This window comes from Anser cygnoides, chromosome 2 (genome assembly GCF_040182565.1).
Source record: "Anser cygnoides isolate HZ-2024a breed goose chromosome 2, Taihu_goose_T2T_genome, whole genome shotgun sequence".
Lineage (NCBI taxonomy): Eukaryota > Metazoa > Chordata > Aves > Anseriformes > Anatidae > Anser > Anser cygnoides.
The window spans coordinates 9,564,546-9,584,396 of record NC_089874.1 but is presented as its reverse complement, the minus strand read 5'-3'; the positions used below and the strand labels follow the sequence as shown (position 1 = coordinate 9,584,396).

The 19,851-nt window shown below is 38.1% G+C and overlaps 1 protein-coding gene and 1 long non-coding RNA gene across 11 annotated transcripts in view; one reads left to right on the top strand and one right to left on the bottom strand.

Annotated features, from left to right (window-relative positions):
• Positions 1-3,611: 3,611 nt before the first annotated feature.
• RNF32 (ring finger protein 32) lies at positions 3,612-19,833 on the bottom strand. Of its 4 annotated transcripts, none has more exons than XM_013185775.3 (9): positions 19,722-19,833; positions 18,351-18,412; positions 17,573-17,840; positions 12,991-13,133; positions 11,246-11,278; positions 10,693-10,817; positions 10,369-10,477; positions 4,464-4,628; positions 3,612-4,068 (listed from the first exon to the last, which is right to left on the bottom strand). In XM_013185775.3, the coding sequence occupies exons 2-9, from the start codon at positions 18,372-18,374 to the stop codon at positions 3,829-3,831; spliced, it is 1,107 nt and encodes a 368-aa protein (XP_013041229.1). In that variant the 5' UTR covers positions 18,375-18,412; positions 19,722-19,833; the 3' UTR covers positions 3,612-3,828. The 4 variants fall into 4 exon arrangements, with proteins under 4 accessions (XP_013041229.1, XP_013041228.1, XP_013041227.1 ...); XM_013185774.3 differs by lacking the exon at positions 19,722-19,833 and adding an exon at positions 19,064-19,128; XM_013185773.3 differs by lacking the exon at positions 19,722-19,833 and adding an exon at positions 19,018-19,109.
• The window catches only part of LOC106038926 (uncharacterized), a 52,213-nt gene continuing 51,489 nt past the window's right edge, over positions 19,128-19,851 (top strand). For 2 of the 7 annotated variants that reach the window (XR_010829060.1, XR_001208904.3), the window contains exon 1: positions 19,230-19,452. This is a non-coding gene — a long non-coding RNA (uncharacterized lncRNA). Of the gene's footprint in view, positions 19,453-19,851 lie in introns of all 7 variants that reach the window. The other 5 variants (XR_010829059.1, XR_007162736.2, XR_007162734.2 and 2 more) reach the window with 5 other exon arrangements.

Below are 19,851 nucleotides of genomic sequence, written 5' to 3'. Positions count from 1 at the left end.
GCACTTCATGTTTTCTGCCATTGAATTCCATTAAAACAATCTTGTCATCGCAGTGTGGGTGCTCTAAAAAATTACCAAGAGCTCATGTAAGGTCTGACTTTGAACTGAGATGGAAATGCTTCAGGCACAGCACGCGTGTGTGCCTTTAGTGTGCAGTACAGCTCGTGGTGTGCCCTGCTGCCTTGCTTTATGTATCGCAGACCATTCTGGTGGCAGCAGTCTCTAACTTCCATGTTTTGATCAAAGTCAAACCTTGAGTGGCACCAAGGTGAGACACTTCACGTGGGTTTTTCTGTACCTTTTGTATTTCGTGTGTATGAGCATGGTTCAGACCTTCTCCATGTAAAATGATCGTTCAGAAAAGCAGCTTGATGGTGGCACCTGTGTGGTGAATAGATTGGATGTGTTTACGGAGAAAATTAACGGATGCATGGCTTCTGTTTTCCCCTTAACTGCAAGCTTTCCCAGCCTGGGTCAAAACACTTAGTTTCACAAAACTGGTGTAACTGTCTCCTCCCTGGCTTTAGGTAACAAAACAAAGAAAAAAAATATTATTATTATTCTTTTAAGGTAGGCTTGTCCCGACTCCTATTGCTTTAAAACAAATGGATAGAAAAATAAGATATGTTTGGGTCACGGATTTGAAACCTTGACATGTATAAAACATACATGTACACAAAAAATGTGGATAGATTTCCCTTACTTTCTTGTGGGGTTGGAAACCAAACCCTGCACTGCCTAAATTAAAAAATAAAAAAACAATAACAACAACAACAAAAAAAAAACATTCCTTACACAGAAATGCTTGTCATCATCAAGTGTTGTTTCTAAAATCCCCACCGAGGAGACTGAGAACATCTCAGGGTGCTGCTGGCCACCTTGTCACGTCACCTTCACGTGGCCGTAGGTGACAGGTACGGCTGTGGACTAGTGCTCCTACTGGTGTTGGTATTGATGGCACTGTAACAATGACAACAGGTATTTTCCATCATGCACTTTTTTTTGAGTAGTGTTACATTTTTTTTTTTTTTTGTAAAATGAAATCTTAAAAACCAATTACACAATCTTAACTGTGCGAGGCTGAGTGATGTTGAGTGAATTTAGTGGTACCTCCTTGGTCCAGTTTGTGCTTAAGGCTTTGTAGATCCGGTAGTCTTGAGCAACAGGTTTGCTTTCACATGGTTGTATATTGGACCACAATAAGATGTGGCTGAAAAAAAATCACGCTCTTAGTGTTAATGCAGTCAGAACGACATTCTGTATAAATACCTTCTACCACCAAACCTTTCTCAGTGTATTTTAGGTCATCCAGAAATATGTTTTATAATGTTCTCAGTTGTGTATTTTTTGCTGTGTTTAAAAAACCTTTATGAAAATAATTGCTGCCTTAGGCAAGTTTTCCTTTTTTTTTTTTTTTGTGAAAAGCAGTGGTAGTGTTTTTTTTCCGTTGTTAGTAATGTTACATTGTTTTGTAGCAAGATTTTTTTTTTACTGTTTTCAATAAAGTTAGTGTGATTCATAGTGGGGTTTTGTTTCTTTTATTAATTGAAGCAATGAAGAAAACTTGTGCTATTCTAAATTATTCTGTCAGTAGTTGGTGTGAATGGTTGCATTCCTATCTTCCCATCCTATTCCCCCCTCCCCATTTAATGTACTTTTGAGATTCTCAGTTCTCAGTTTTTCGTAAAGTGATGGAGATTCGTGTACACTCAGAGTTATTGCAGCCCTGTTCTTAAGGCAGATGTGCAACTAATTCAAACACCACTTCAAGGAAGTGGGGTTTGTGTATAGAAGAATATCCTGATTTTATAACGTACAAGTTATTTTCAATACTTCAACAGTCTGACTGAAGTGCAATTTTTATAGTTTAAGAAACGTGGTAAGGTTTTTAATATATTTGAAACTAAAACAGATTCAGACTTTCTGTACTGTTTCACTAGAGACTTTAGTCTTTTTATATTTTTATTTTTTAAGAAAAGTTCAAGCACCATACAACTGGAAAGGACCTTCAGCCATCCATTCAATTGCACAGGATCAAAAAATCTTGTTAGGGACTTTTTTTTTTTTGACTTCTGTGCTGTCTATAGGCAATATATTCCAGCGTGTAATTGTCCAAGGTTTCCTAAATGTCAAATGTGAATAGCCCTTGCTATACTTTAACCTTTAAATTGGTTCTCAAATGTCCATTTTGAGACGACTCTTTTGGCTTGTATCAGCTCTTCTGAGGCTCAAAGGCTGCCTTTCCATTTTTATTCTCTCCTACATAAGAAGTAACCTCCAAGTTCTATCAGCCCTCTCATCCTTTTTGCTTACCTGTGGGACCTTCCTGTGTTTCTAGAAATGCACTGCTCAGAACTGGACACGGTAACCTCCAAGCTTGAGGCCTCAGATGACAGCAGGCATGGCTTCGATAGCTTTTTGTTTGCTTTTGTGGTCTCTTCTGTAACACCGTTCATTCATACTGAATGAATATAAATATATTTCTGGATGTTTTTCTAGACAAAGCCTATATATTGCTACATTGATACGGACTCAGAGGGATTGCTCTGAGGGCTGGAGCACCTCTCCTGTGAAGAGAAGCTCAGAGAGCTGGGGTTGTTCAGCCTGGAGACAAGGAGGCTCTGGAGAGACCTTATAGGCCTCCGTTTTAGGTACTAGAAGGCTGGTACAGGAAAGCTGGGGAGGGACTTTCTGTCAGGAGTGTAGTGATAGGACAAGGGGGAATGGCTTTAAACTGAAAAAGGGGAGATTTAGATTAGATATTGGGAAGAAATCCTTCACTCAGAGGGCGGTGAGGCCCCGGCCCAGGCTGCCCAGAGCAGCTGTGGCTGCCCCATCCCTGGCAGTGCCCAAGGCCAGGCTGGATGGGGCTGGGGGCAGCCTGGGCTGCTGGGAGGGGTCCTTGCCCATGGCAGGGGGTGGCACTGAGTGGTCCTTAAGGCCCCTTCTCAACCCCAAGCATTCTTTGATACTATACACAGGGTTATTCCTATTTAATTGTATATTTGCTCTTGGACTTTGAATTGTATTGCACTTGTAGACCAGCTTTGTTTCTTCTGATACTGATATTCCAAAGCCTGCTCATTAAAGTATCATGTAGGAGAGTTTCTGAAGTTTTAAAGTTAAAATGTGACACTTCATGGGTTCTGCTACATCTGTGGGGCTGTATCCTGTTGCACAAATGAACTAAATTGGCTTGGTTTTTTTTTTTCTTAGCAAAGCCCATGTCACATACTAGTTCTTTTTAAGTAGCATGTTACCAGTATTTTTTAGGAAACAAAGTGAAACTGTGCAGATCCTCAGGATTTCTTTTTCCCCTCCCTGGTTTCAAGATAGGTTTATCAATTACTAGTCCTTTAGAGTGTCACACATTCTCCAGAAATTCTTAACAATAACAGTCTCTGAAAGCCCTATAGCCAGCTTTCTGGCTGCCTTTCAGCTGAGTTATTAAGCAGCTGATCTGTAGAACACACAGAAACAGAACACAGTACCCGTGCTGCAAAATATCAGGCATAAAAACACACAGGTAAGGGCTAACGGTGTTTCGCTGAAGGAACGCAATGCTGAAATCAACTGTGCATCATCTTTGGGAAGGATGGGACTGAGGGAGGGAGGGAGAAGAAAAATGCTGAGACCAAAGGTGAAACTGAATATAAAAGTGAAGTAACAGCACCCTTCTAATTTTTATTTCTCTAAATACAAACTGAATACCATAGTACATATAAAAACTGTTTGTTCTTGAAAGATCTGGATCTGAAAAGGCTCCGAAGTTAGAAGTACATGTGTTGTCACGTATGTTCTGCTAGGAAGTTCATTGAGCTATATGGATCAACATTTGAGGACCTTCTTTTGGTAATATGAGCGACACAAAGGGCAAATATGCCGTACTCCCAAGGAAAACTCTTCGAATGCTTGAAGACAGGTATGATGAAACAGATGTGAACAAGAAAGCAGAACAGCCTGTCGTGAAAACTGATTGCTGTTACCAGAAAGGACGCTGGCAGGATGAGAAGTCGAACTGAGTGGCATGATACAGATAGGACAGTCAACTATCTCCTGCCGCAATGCCTAAGTAAACAAAATAAAAACAACAACAACACAAAAACCTGTAGAATAGCGAAACAATAGAATATAAATATATCAGCAAGATTGCTAATTAGGTTTATCAAAATACACTAGTCAAAATTTGAACATTCTAAGAATGTTTTCACTCAATTTTGTCTATGGTCTTTTTGGGATATTTAATGGAATAGAAGAGAGATGCTGCTGAAGTATGAGTAAATCTCTGAACTGTAAAACTTTTTTTTAACATCCCTGATTTGGAACAGGTTATATTAAAAAAAAAAACACAAAGAAATCAAGAAAATCACAGTTGTTCTGAAGATTGCTGGGCCTTAAAAGAGCAAATAAACTTATATAAGAGTGCAGAACTTCTTGGTTTTAAACGAACAAAGCCAACCAACCTGCATCTGGATCTTCTCCCAGTCATTTTCACTTACAAGTATCTCTTTTCCTTCCACCTGCTGAAACACATCTCGACTTGCAGCTATAGTGGAATCTATCTCAGAAAAAAAATCATCTAGGTTTATGTCATAAGAACTCAACAGACGATTACTGATCTGTTGAACCTGAAAGGAAAAGTGACCTGTTAGACCTGGAGGTGCTTACGAACAGTTCATATGTGGAATTATCAGCTCTTTGACAAGAGGGCCTCGTCAGCTACATGATCTACAGAATCTTGTTACAATTTTAGCTGGTGTCCAGTGCTGATTTAATGGTTAGGAACATCAAGTCCCCTGCCTCTACTGATGGACTGTTATACTTTGGGAAAAAAACACAGTTTTGAATGAACTTTCTGAAGATAGATGTAGCATTCTTAACCCATTGGGTGGAGCAGAGAGAGTACAGCTGTGTTATAGTGAAAGACTGTATAGAAATTTCTCTTGTTGCTACCACGCTATCTCAAAGTTCTGTAGGGAGTCACACGAGTTTTAGACTTGGCTGTGGAGAGACTGCCTGTAAATAGTTAAAGCAGTTTTGTGAAGCACTACCTGGTCATGTTACAGGTGTTGGAATGTGACCCTTCCTCTCCATACATTTCCTTTGAGTGAAAACTCAATAGGAAAACAGTGAGCCATCTTTTCAGGGAGGAAGGGGTGGGAAGCGAGGGGTGAGGTAGTAGGAGTTGTCAAGGTCAGGCACCTCAGTGGTGCCTGAACACTTTCTTAGTGCTTCATTTTACTTTTCTTGGCAGCTTTTTATACTAGGACATGCTCCCTTACAACTGCTAAAGTGGCCTTTCATAGCATACATCAGAATATTCAAGGCAAACTTTTCTAGACCTGAGGGACACAAGAAGCCAAATCCCTCCTCTGCCTGCTCCCCTACGCTCCCCAAAACCTAAAGAACCAACCAAAAAGAAAAAAAAATCACCATGGAAACCATCCAACCAAAAGCCTATCTGAAAAGCTCACAATGTTCTAAGTTATCATTCAAACTTTGAACTTCCTGTTTCTTTCTCAAACATGAAAAAACATAGTAGCAATTTTTTTTTAATATATTCACATAATGTATGAGAATGTGTTCCAGTGAAACCTGTAATTTTCTCAACAGAGACTTCAAGGAGAAAAATATTGCGAGTCTCCAGATGAGAGAAATCTTGAAAACCATCACATGAGTTATTTGGTTCTTGCTATTAGCTTTGATCCTGTGTATTCTTTTTATTTTACAGTTTAATTCGGTGATAGCTGAGACCTATTATGACTTGCTGTATTTACAAGTGATCTCTAGCACAACAGCATATTGTGAAAGGACGTATCCACCTGTCAGCACCAATTGGGCTTAGCTAAAGTGTTACGTGATGCTGATGTGTGAACTTAGTGTAACTAAATAAAAATTAAATTCCTCTGAGACTCCCTGCATGGTGTATGCATGTAAATCACAGCCTGATATGAAACGAAGCAGTACTTTATGAATTTTGTGGGAGAAATTCTATATCTAGCAGAGAGCAGATGGGTAATCTTGTGCTTCCTTTGTGATTGCTCCCCGACAAGGAAGAAAAAGGTAATTCTGTTCCATGCAAACACACACACTGACCTTTAGTGGTATGTGTAAAACAAAAAATAAACAAAAATCCCACCACAGGCCTCCTTCAATATTTACACTATGTGGTTTCCAAACAATCCCAAATAATGACTGGGACGTGAAATACCAATGCACTACACTTAATCAGAGTCGGTCTTTGATGGCTTGAGGTGATTATATATTTAATAAAAACTACTAGGAATGTCGCTGCTTAATTTGAACTGTTATTACCTAAGTTCTAAAACTGGATCTGCATTGGTCCTGATTTATGCTCAGTCTTCATTTACGTCAGTATCAAACTTGAACAGACCTGAATTGTTTTCATAAGAAAGCTAGGGCAGTGTAATGGGAAGCTAGAGCAGCCTTGAAGATGCTTTATCTTTCACTAAGAGCCTCTCAGGACTCAAAATTTGAGGGAAAACAACCACATTTTAACTTGGCCCTGGTCCAGTGTCTATTTCTGCGAATCTGAGAGCAACACAAACAGCATGTGGTCAGCTCCAGGACTTGGTCTGTCTTTGTGAACTACAGTATTACTCGACAGACCGCTGAGGAAAATTAACCAACAATGAGAGCAGAAAGCAGGAGGCAGAGAAAGTGGCTGGGATTGCATTAAACTAAGTAGTGCCCACTTTCTTTCTGTGCCTGCACTGTTTGTTCCCTTTTCCCTCAGCAGGGAGAAGCCCTCCACTTCTCTGAGCTCTCACTTGTGTTTCTCTAGCCCATTTCACTAAGTGATCCTGAGAGTCCCCCTCATGAGCTACCTTGCACAGAAACTGTAAAAATAGAGAGGAAAATTCCTGCCTAAGACAGTGTTCTATTAAGTTCCCCTGCTGCTAAGATACTATCTGCTTTGAGCTACTCCTGTATTTTCTGCGGCATGACCTGACCCAACCCGTATTCATCAAACAGCAAATAGAGTCCAGGTTCGGGAAGGAAAAAATTGAAACTGAAACATAACTCAAAATTTATGTTAACTGGCAAAACAGTACTGTCAAAATGTACAGAAAGGAATGAGCATTTTGTATAAACTGCTAATGTTATATTGTGTTCTAACATTTAAATATTAAATCTTGCCGTGTCCTACTGCATAACATGAAATACTTTTTATTTTTCCCAGATCTGAAACTAATTGAATTTATTTCTGAAAATGCCATACTAGTGTAGTTCATCTGTGACTTACAACTTGAACAGCATGGCATAAACAGAATATTTGAAATACTTTGTCGATATGCAAAACTACATCAGTCATCTGTACAGCAGCACAAGACTATGATAAAATAAAACGACAAAACAAAGCACCGATGTGAACTTTGTCCACAGGGAAGCCTTTTTAAGTGATCCAATGTCTGCAAATTGCTTACTAATGTGTTGACTTATGGCAACCCTCAAAAGTAAAATGAAAAGGCTGGAATTTACAGCATATCAATGAATCAGTTGATAAGCTTTTACTGGTTTAATATCCTCCTCGTTTTGCTGCTTGGAGCCACTTCAAGTTAGCAACAGAATGTTTACCATCTCCGTGTGATAAAGGAAGTCAAACGACTAAACAAATTCCAGGACCATTATACTGTTTGGTGAGATTTAAATTAAAATCGTTGGGAGAAATCACGTGGAGGGGGAGGAAGAAACTAAAGCCAGCTACACCATTTCACGGTGACTTACCTTGCTTCCTAAACAATGGTCAACATATTTAGCAAAGCTGAAGATAATGTAATGCATTAGAAAAGATTTAATTGCACCAATAAAAGGCTATATACCACAATTAAATGACATACACAAGTGACATTTATAGAAAGGATCAAAGAAATTCACTACCTAACATGCTGAAGCAACGCCCTACTTTCTGCATATACTAGTGCTAAAAAAGCAGCATAGTTTGGTTTCTGGCCTTTCTTATCTCCTTTGATCTAGATTATTAAAAAATTTAATCATAGGTGTAATAAGGGCTACTGTATGACCCTGAAACAAGTAATGTATGTCCTTCTAAAACTAATATTTCAGACATCATTTTTTTATTTTGTGATATTTATTTAAGAGTATGAAACTTGACATTTAACCTTTGTCATCCTTTCAGAAGAGGAAGGGTTATTAAAATTTTGATTTTTTTTTTTCCCAGTTGTGATGCTGTTTGGTTATGCTAACATTTAGGAAGTGACATTTTAAAAGCACAGCACAAGCTTGAGAGGCAAAATTTATTTTAGAAAAGCTTTTTAGCTTCTGGAAATGGATAGCTCCTTGTGAAAAATTTCTTTAGTGTTTTCATCAACCAACACTTAAAAGTATAAGAGCTAACAGTAGGAAAACTCATCTACAATTCCCACTTGAGAGCCACTAAGAAAAATGAATGTATATCATTTAATTGTAATTGGTACTGAATTCATTTAAACCTAGCTAATCCATATAAGAAGACTTTATAAGTTTATTCTTAATAGAAGGTGAAGAATTAGTTTCAATTTTGTTCCCTACAAAATACTGAAGTGTTATGTATGAGAATTTATGAGAATTATTTCCTAATGCTGAAAACTATGCATGGACACAATCTTAAAAGAAGATTATCCCATGGCTTACTATCATCTGATAAAAAGTGAGCAGTTTTATCTGTTTGTTTCTTCCTAAAACTGTTAGCTAAGATAGGGTCTCTAAAAGCTAGCCCATTGTAGGTAGCTTAACAGACAGCTATTGCAGACATCAGAAGCCTGTTGAGAAAAAAAATAATTTAACCAATAGCACTCAGCTGAACTTTCAGCACATTTAGAAGCTTTCTTCAGCTTCCCATTACTGAGACATTGTGTGTAACTAAGCATGGTATCCTGAGCCCACAGAAGGTTGATAACCTTGTTGGGAAAGAGGCATACAACGTTGTTCCCCAGTCCTCCATGCAGAAAAATCTGTTTCTGTTGTCTGTTCTCATCATGCTACTTGAGGACAGTCACAAGCCAAAGTATTCACTTCTTGCAAACTTAAACGCTTAAGTACTTTCACGTGTAACATTAGCCTTCTTCAGTTACCCCCATTTCTTTTTTCAACTAAAGAAGGACTTTGCATTAACTACAAGGCAGCACAGCAACCACTGAACTGTCTGAGTAGCCAGGCTGAGAGCAGTGTTTCCTGTCTCCCATTGCCACCAGCACCACAGAAGCAGAACAGCGGTATCAATTTCGTTGCAACAGTCTGCAAGATCATCTGTAGGGTATCCATCACACACACATATCAGACATAAATGTATAATACAGCAAGAGAGGGTCCCTGCCTCCAAAGCTGTGCTCTAACAGGATACAACCAAATAATGTGGCAAACGATGAAAGGATAGACAGTAAGAAGCATTTTTCTGCAAGCACTCTTCTATTTGAATATAGTAGTGATTAAAAAAAAACACCACCAACAAATAACCAACAATAAAAAAATAAACCAGATTGATTCAAGTATTGGTTTAAACCCACCACTGATTTAGCTTGCAATGTGGGTTATTTTCCTAGTTGTAAGCACTGGCTACATTGAAATTAATGTGTTGTGGGGCTTTGTTAATCTCTGTTCATCAGGCTGTTTCGTAACCTGGACTGGAAGACGGCATCTCTTGCTGTCTGAGGGATGGTCTTGTAATTGTACACCAGAGTGTTTTTTGTTACTGAAAAGTTGCATTGGATTGGCTGTTATTAAACTGGGGAAGGTGGGAAATTGGCAAAGAACTTGAGGAATTGGCAAAGAACTTGAGGATAGCACTGGGACTTTGCAGCTGCATGCTTAAAGGGATGCAGGGTCACTGCAAAATCCTTGTACCTGATACAGCCTAATTTGTATGGGGTCAGGACCCCAATTTATTATAGTCTGACTTGCATTTCAGCAGAAGTTAGAGAAGAGCAAATCTACAGGATGGAACTATCCAGTTCCGTGCCGAGTGAAGGAACACTGAGAGTGTAAGGAGGGTATGATCATCTACGCATTTATTTGTTTCTTCCCTTACTACACCCCCTCATGGGTAACAGATTACTGTGATTTATCAGAAAGGGAAGGGAAATAGAGACTCACAAATAGAGACTCACAAAAAGCCTTGTTGTTGTTGGCCAAGGCAAAAGGCAGGCCTTAAATTATTTTCCCCGCTTTTACCTTGAAAAGAGGGTGGCTTGAGGAGACTAACAGAACAACAGAGTGTTTCCAGTGCTGACTGCTTGGTACAAGCGACAAGGAATAAATGAAAAAGTAGAGAGCAGATACTCAAGAGTTTTGATTTAAGGCAGCTGAATCACATCAAAGAAATGGACCACAGAAGCGAGTCCAACATACCTTTTCCTCAAAGAACTGTTTTCTTAGTTGGATGTCTTTAGGAGGCACAGTTTTTCTCAAGTTTTTATACCATTTTCTAACAATATATCCCCTCCAGGAGGCTTGAATTCTGTAAGAAACAGGATTGTTCAAGAATAGGAAAATTAAATTTATATAATTTTACTGTTTACATGAAACAATCATTTTACATTTTTTTCCCCAAACGTTAGCTTCTGTAGTGCATTCATTCTGTCTAGTTTCTTATTAAAGTTTTAACAAATTTGGGACATTATTTGGAAATAAGTATCATCCAGTGATGATGCCTGTAGCAGAAGTAGGGCTTACCTAATAGCACACTTTATTTTATACAAGCGGGCCCCATCATGTATTACTCTGGTCTGGTACTGCTTTTTCCTACACATAGGACAAGACTTTTTACCTGTAAATTTTTCAAAGGCTTTCAGGCATGCCTGAAAAAAATAACTGCAATTAATTACAATATATTTGATATCATTGGAACAGGTGAAACAGGTTGGATTACAGAATGTAAAAGGTTCATGCAACAATCTATGAAAACTATACAGAATGTTTATTTTTATAATTAAAATATTAGAGAAATTTGCAAATGTAAATATATTCCTATGAGTTTTTTTTTTTTTTTAAGCTATTCCTATTTGGCATACAAATACAGTTACAAACTGTGATTTCCCATACAGCTTTAAATAGATAATAAAATGGAATGAAGGGACTCATCATAAAAAAGCCTTAAATTATATTTCTTACTGTAAGAATCTGGAAACAAAATTACTTCTCAAGATTATATTTAATTCATTAAGATATTCACTTAAGTAGTTTAACACACATATATGTTTGAACCGTTAAACAAAAGCATACTCACTTTATGGAATACATGGGAACATGAAAGCAGCACCTATTTTGCAAAGGAAAGAAATACAAACCCAACTTAAAGCCATTATAAAAGCTGAAAAGTAAAAAAACGTTGACAACAAGAAAAATTCTGACTGCCTGAAAGGTCATCACTTTCTTTCTGTGACCATTGCATTCTTTCTGGTGAAAATAAAATTAGTGTTCTATACAAATTACTTAATAAATAACAGCTTAAACCAATTTGTGAATTTTTGCATTGACAACACATGGAGTGGCAGAAAGTAAGAAATGCCAACTGCCATTGACTTGAGCAAACGATTACGGAACAAGTACTTAAAATGAAAGCTGATTATTTTTTTTCCGGTTTCCCCATAAAGACGTTAAATTTCAAGAAGTGATATACATCAAATGCAGCATTTCACACATACAAAAAAGAAAAAAAAAGAAAAAAAAGAAAAAAAGAAAAAAAAGAGAAAGCATGTTCACAGGCTACAAGAAAATTTCACCTTTATCTGACCTAAATTCCCACCAAATGCTGATGATCTCCATCCTGACAAAAGATACAGAGTTGGACAAAAAAGGCAGTTGGCTCTTAGGGGAAGGAAAAACTGGGAAAGGAGTGAAAACCAGAACAAGTAGTGTGCACTATTGAGCTTGCAAACACAAAAGGATTAATGGCTAGCAGCCAGCTGAAGGAAAAGCTTTCAGATACAGTGGCTTTTTTCCCTTGAGGGATGAAAGCTAACGAAACACTAAGGACAAAAAGAATTCCAGAGGCATTTCCCTTTTTGTGCCAAATCTAAAGTAACCTTCTTAATGAGTGCTGTCTTTTGCTCTCTCTTGTCAAGCTTTAGACTTCTAGGTAGCCAGAAATTGGCAGAATGGTCTTTTGCCAGATCCATCCCACCTGTCTTTGGACAATTGTACACCTCCAGTTAATGTTGATGTAAAAGGAAGCAAACCCCCTCCATTTAAGGTTATTAAAGACCTTGATTCACATCACAGACTTGGCTGTAAAAAAATCTTAAAGGAAAACAAATTAAAAAGGGGGAAGAGGCAGAAAAGAAACACCCTGAAACACACTGGAAAGAAACTTGCAAGCAGTTCAGGTAATTCTTCTAATTACCATCATCGCCTCTCAGGAGCTGCACTCCTCTTCAATCAGTCACTTGTCCCTTTTGCTTAACATTTTCAAGATGATACATGAGAGAATCTAATAAAGCATGAAGCTACACACATGGCCACCAAGGTAAAATGCAAGCGTTCATTCAGATAACTGAAGTAAGTGACGGAATGGTATTAAGAGTACACCTACTTCCATTTTCCACAGAGAAATAACTGTTGAATTAAACTACAAAGTAATAAAAATTGTGAGGAAACAAAACATATCTGAAATTGTGTAATTAGTGAATATTTACCATTCCGATGAGCAAAGGATAAGGTCAGATCTAACAGGAGTTTCAATGGAACAAAAAATAGCCTATATTTGCTTTGCAAGAGCAGACAAATATTGCTGACTGCCTTCTCCTCTACTGTCATAACTTCATCAGCGATCAAACACTAGCAACATTTCTCTAACATCTAATTTCCAAAATACTTTCAGAATAGGCTGATAATAGCTAGGTCCAGCTATTAAATACTAGATGGTGTCTTAAGGTTGACCTTTTAATTTCCTTCCTTTCCTCCTTTACCTAATGAGTCTTAGCAGTAACTCTGGAAAATCTTAATTAAATTGTGTAGTCCACAGATACGTACCTGAGGCTGCAGTGCAAACTCTTCCCTGCATATTGCACAAGGCTGTATGGAATCCCCATGCTGTACGGATCTCTGCTTTATTTTTGCCCATTCTTCAGCAGTTAGTGGCAAGGAAGGGGGCTCAACTAGTCCTAATTTCTGAGCTGCAAACAGCAATGACAACAAATGACTGAATAATGCCCACTGGCAGATACAGACGATAGCTTTTCTTCATGTGAAATTCATTGATAATACATTTATTTAAAAATACTTATACAAATACTTCATATAAATTTATCATCAAACAAACTACTGGTGGGCAACATACTTCCTACTATTAGCTAGCTATTTACTAATTTTGGAACTTCTTTTAATTACAGGATTTATATAGGAATTTAAAAAATGTAAACTTATTTGCTAAGTAATATGAATTTGATACCTGTTCACAGCTATTAAGAGAGGGATAACTAACTAGACAATGTAACAGTGCACAATAACATAATTTCAAATTGTAAGTATAAACCAAATGAGGGGGAATTCATTTGTAATGATTTCTTTAACATTGCATTTCTGTATTCTTGAAATAAAATGAAACATGAATGAAAGAGTATAATAAAAAAAGGTGGTGAGAAATGCTGAAGTGTAGTATGACTGTGATGGATGCAAGAGAAGAAGCTTGACAAAATAAAAGAGATGGTCACAGGACACAGTGACTTTTGTCACAGATCACCAGTGACAGTGACTTTTGATAGCTGATCTAGTCAATCTTAAGCAATAACTGTGAGGTGCTTTGCTGAACATCCACAACAAATCCCCAACTTCTCAAAGGAGGAAATAGTGAAAGTATTACAATATTTCCCACCCTACAAATGCCAGATAAAGGCCAGGATCAGTGTCTCAGTAGTATAAAAAGGATGCTAGTGGGTACAGCAAAGAATAGATTTTTGTCATCTTTGAATGACCAGAGGAAGCAGCTTGTGTGGACTGACTGTAGTCAGTGGGTGAATGCCCTAGGTATGTGTAATAAGGCAAAGCATGACTCCATAACAGGACACCAATAGTATTTTCTAAAACCAGAAAGGAAGAGGAACATTAAAGTAGGGAAGAGGAATAGTTAGAATGCAAGCTGATGATGCCTATATGAGAGACTTAGTTGTAAATGGGAAGGGCCAAGTCTTTCATTCACACCAGAGAAAGGATCCTACCAAAATCTTTGCATAGACCTTCCTTATAGCTTCAAACATACACAACAAATTTGATTCCATATCTTAGAACAACTGGATGGCTTTGAGATTTCAAGCAATGTCAGCGTACTTTGGAACTACTTGGAAATTCCTTTCTGCACCTAGGGTTTGGTTCACAGGCACACCACATTGTTACTTTTGTTGCCCTTGTAAAGGTATCAAACCAAATGTCAACCAGGGGTTTTGCAATGCATATAAACCTAAGTAGCAAAAGAAAATTTGAATGAATACCATAAATTGCATTGGTGGTCATATATAAAATATCTTGGCAGCACACTTTCAGTTCCCATACAATGTGATACCTGGAAATGATGGCAGCACATCCACATGTCCGGAAGGGAGCCCACAGCTCTGCCTGTGGGCTATGGGCTACAATTCAAACCTCTCAGTCTCAAGAGGCACTGTGCATACATATTTACAGCACTGTATTTTCAAAATGTAAAATATACTTTAACACTGCATATCATTGTCTTTCAATTCTGGTGCAGTAAAATGTACTCATTGGTGATACTGATGGTGAAAAATAACGTGAGCTTGAAGAGAATAATGAAAGATCCTGCAAACTTTTTAGACGCTGAACTTTTTAGACTTCTGAACTAGTTTTTAAGTTCAGACCATATATTTTACTTAAAGCTTATGCACAAATTGCTGAAAGTGGCATCTGAGTGGCAAAAAAAAGTTCTAACTAGGTGCTTTCTCTCTTGAAGAGCACATGCTGCACAGACCATCCAACTCTTGAAGAGCACATGCTGCTCAGATCACTGTGTTTCTGCTACAAAAGAAGAATCAGATTATAAAATACATGATAAAAGTTCTAGTAAAAACATATATCAAATTTCATCTGGCAGTAATACCTAAGAGTATCAGTGAATAAATAAGGAAACAGGATCCCACTTTGATAGTCCAATATACACAGTGCCAGTCTTTAAGATGACAAAAACTGGATATACAGGGAGCGAACAAGATAGCAAACCAGTCACAGCATGAAAGACAGTATCACAACACAAAAAATGCCTACCCTTGATTTTCTTCCAAGCACTGTGGTCAGAGACTGTTTTAGGGAAGACAATGAGATGGCTTTGTGGAAAGCCGTTTGTATACGCCCGGGGTAAAAAAAACGCTTATTAAAAACTTTCACAAGTGGATGATTAAAGCTGCCAAATAGGAAGAGATTGGAGGCAAAACCTAACTTCTAAATAATATAAACCAGATGGGATATTTGTGAGGGACAGGTTATACAGGTGCTTAGAAGGAAAGCTTTTATACAGTGTAGTTGATGAAGGAAAACTGGCAGCAGGACACACAAGAAGTGATATGTGGTTGATGCAAATGGCTCTGTGAAGATATTCTTGAAACACCACTTAGAATAAATACAAGTAATGAAAGCCTACCTTTATTACAGCTCAAGACATCCAAGAGTTTTCAGCCTTATGCATCATTTACAAGCTCAACCTATCTGCTGACACACCCATTTTACATCTGAGTTATTTATGTTAAAATGAACATTAGCAAAGTGATTATACACAGTTACCCTAAAACCCTTATTGTTAGCTTTTAGGACTCAAGCCCCTGTTGAGAAAAAAAATAATGATAGAAGCCTCTGAGACTGTTTGATTACCCACAAACTCGAGAAGAGAAAAATGTATTCAACTACGTTTTCAAAGTTGTTTCACAACTGTATGGTTTAAAACAAACAATTCTTCATTAAAAAAAAAAAAGAAAGCTTAATATAAGCGTTATAAATTCATGAGAGATTATAGGTGAAAATACTAATAAGCAAAACACAGAAACAATTGCAATGACTTCTTAAAATCTTTCAGCACATTCTTTGAATCACTTGTACAAACATTCATATGGGACCTCTCAGTCCATGCTGTGATTTAAAGAGAAAATACTTCGTCTTTCTTATAATTGCAGAGAACATGCTCACACTTGGGCTGCATTTTTTCACAACCTTTAGCTTCCATAATCACTCATTATTTATATTTGCCTTAACCCCAGTACTTCTCTGCTGTTCTCCCCCCGCCACCCCCCCATACACTCCTCTTTCAAATTCCTCTTCAAACGGAACCAAAGAAAAAACCCTCTCATCTTTAGAAGTATAACCAAGCAAACATACTAATAATAATCTTGTCTTACTACCTTTGTCCTATCACTTGTTACACTTGCTTGTTGTGTATTATCTTAAGTTACCCTCTTAACCTTCAGATGATTCCAAAAGGCAGATGCCTGTGCTTGTATGGAGCCTCATTGATTTACATGGTTCTCTTTAGAGCTGGGACTACTGTGACAGTTACTACAGCAAAGGCAACATGATCTTCAGAGAGGCCTAAGGGCATTTTTATGAAACAGAATAAATAAAACAATTATTAATGATGATGAAAGTTTATTATGCTTAAAAGTGTAAACTGTTGAGCTGGAAGATTCTTTCAGAGAAGTGTAATCAAGGCAACAAAAAGGATGGAGACAAGATGTTCATGGTAAGAATACTGTAGAAACCTTTAGAAAAGGACAAGAGAAAATGGAAACTGACCACTATGAAGCACATTTGTGTTCCCGGTCTGCTAAGATGCTCCATGGCTATGTTTTTTTTTTTTTTTTAAAGCAATATTATCTGTCACTGCTGTACAACTGTATTATTATAATACTATTTAAAAGTGAGTTTTCTCACCAGGCATCATTCCAAGCCCTCACATCTGTGACTTTTATCTTGCTGCATGTTTGCTTCCAAATTTGAAAAAGGTATTTAACTACAGGTGTTAATTCTTCCTGGGTTTAGCCCCAGGACCATTGTAAAAACAAACCTTTTTAACTTTGAGTAAAGGTGGGTATACATTAACACAGAATATATTTAATGCAGCAGTAGTAAATGTCTTTTTACTGAATAAGGAATAAAAGAAACAATTTCAAATAGACATAAAAATTATCTTATTAGTAATACATTATCCCAAATAAATACAATATCCACTTAACTGATGATTTATTTGAGAATATAAGGTAATGAAAGTTATGATCAAGTCAATATACAAAACTTATTTAAAAAGTGTAAGAGACTAGAATTTTTCTTCCTCAAGATGCACTAGCTGTCATAATGCACCTTCATTGTCATAATAGGTTTTAATACGTTTCAGATATGAAGATGCATTCAAGACACCGATGACAATTTCATTGTTTAAATGACTGTTTACATAATGGCCTAAACTGCTGGATATGACATATCTGAAAAACAAGACTTTATGCTGTCTAGAACTGAATTATCTTATTGAATGGAAAGTTTAGCTTCCTCATTTTAGTTTATTTTAAATAAAATGAAATAATTCATGAATCTGAATATAATATATATAATATATTAGGTTTACCTAATGTTAGATGGGGAGGATTGGGATCAAGCACGTACTCCCTTTCTGCATCTTTATTTTTGTGGCGAGTGCTCTTTTTTCGTAGTCCAGTATCTACTACTGCTTTGGTCATCTCTTTGTTCACAGGTTTGTAAATGTTTCTGATATTCCTTGACCTTGACTTAAAAGGATCTGCTAATGAAAGATCCTGGAGCTGATGACTGTGTATTATATGATCCTGTAAAGCAACTGCAGAAACTGCCATCCCCTCTCGTTCAGAAAAGTGGCTCTAGAAAGAAAAAAAAAAATCTTCCATAGCTATTATTGTAAATGAATTAAAAAGATAAAATACCAATTTAAACGAAATTCTGCTCTTAGCCAATGTTTTTGACTTGTCAAAGACTTTTATGCACAAGCAGCTCCTGTACTTGAATTCTAACATACAATTACCATAATGTGAAATCTAAGATTGATGTTTCTGACACATCCTAGTTTTTAACTTATAAAAAGTCAAATGAAATCTTTGATTTATCGTTTATATTAAATAAAATAGCAGTAATTTTTAAGTTTTAATTACTGAACCCATAATTATTATATGCAATAAACTCATTATGGACTATAAAAGTCTGGCATGACCAAACACATTTTATTTCAATTAAAAACAATCCCAAAGGCTATCCTTGTCTTTAGAACACTGACTATAAACAAGAATATATTATTTTTATACAGGTAATGTGTTTATCTATTGCCGCATTTCTCCCCACCCTTCTACCTTACTTTAAAAGATGTGAAATCATACCTTGTAAAAACCATGATGCTCCATCAACCGTCTTTAGATGATTCTTCCAAAGTCACGTGGCTCTGTGAGCAGAAATGTCCAAGAACGTGAATAACATTTCTCAGCAGAAACAGCCTTGTTAATAGATGAATAGAAACTTACAGTTTCATTCATTTTCCCCTGGGCCTGTCAGCAAGGAAAACTTAACACCTATTCCATGCGCAGAAGTTAACTCTGGGTCCATAAACAAGCCTGTGCCCCTCCCCTGTCAACCTTATCTCATCCCCAGTGTCTCTCTCTCTGTGCACATATTGTTAAGCAGAACACCTTCAAAACCAGTGGTGGTAATAACAAATTTCAAGTGGACCAAGTTAAAAATACAGCTGTAGCAATAAATCCCATTGAACTGTTTATTACGGACAAGTAAACCAGAGACAGAGTGGCAAAGACAACTTTAGCAACCCCTTTGTGGCCAACACTGCCTTCCCCTTGTGGGTGACCAAGGGGCAGCGGTGCCACCTCCACGGCCCCTCACACCGTGGCGGGATGAGGCGTTGTGCCCTGCCCACCATGGCCCCTCAGCGCCTGCCTCACGGCCAGGCCACCTCACAGCAAACATGCCCCTTCCAGGCCTTGCACTGGCCTTCCTCCCACTCCTCGTTACCTCTCTGACCATTTGGATCCATACCTCATGGATGTCCCCCCCCGTGCCCAATCTTTGACCACACACTCACAGTCCCCTCAGCCCGGCTGCTCTGCGTGCACCCATGGAAACCTCTGTGCCCCTCATGGTTGTGCCGCGTTGCCTGGCAGCAAAGCAGCCCAGGGGGAGGGGGGCAGCAAAATTTTCTTTATTTATTTAAAATTCAGAGCTGCTTTTAACTTGTCAGGTGATAAGGGAGAGGGGAGAGGGGAAACATGATTATTGCACACCAAAGGACTTCCTTTGGCAATGGCCTTTTAGTGACACTCTCTGGCTTCTCTCAGAGCTTCCCAGCGATGGCCACAGGGCTGCACAGCCCATGGCTGGTTACTGGGGTCAGTGAGGAGCCCTGAGTTGCTGTTGGTCCATGATCTACTGGCGATGAGTTCAGTCATGAGTGGCTCCAGCCTGAGAAACACCGTAAGGGTGATTAATGTGGTAACTGTGCCCTAAGTATGGCTGGGGGGGGTTGGGGGCCTTACTTTCTGCTATGGTTATGTGTAGCAGAGTTAGGGTGGCTCATTTGACTTTGGGAACTGTTGGCTTTAAAGGAAGCGATGTTACTGCCATTTTGTGTGAACCACGTTTATAGCAAACACATATAGTCAGCGTTATCAAAGAAAATAAATCCTATATGAAGCAAATGGATCAGTAGTATCCATAAGGGTCAAACCAAGGATCTTTGTCACCTAGTGCCCTGTCCTCAGCTGTGGCAAGAAGCAGGTGGCTGAAGGAGTTGTGAGAGAGGCTGTCTACAACGACAGTGCCTGCAGGCACTTTGCCAGGCTTCCGAGGATGACTTCCAGAACCAGAAGCAGT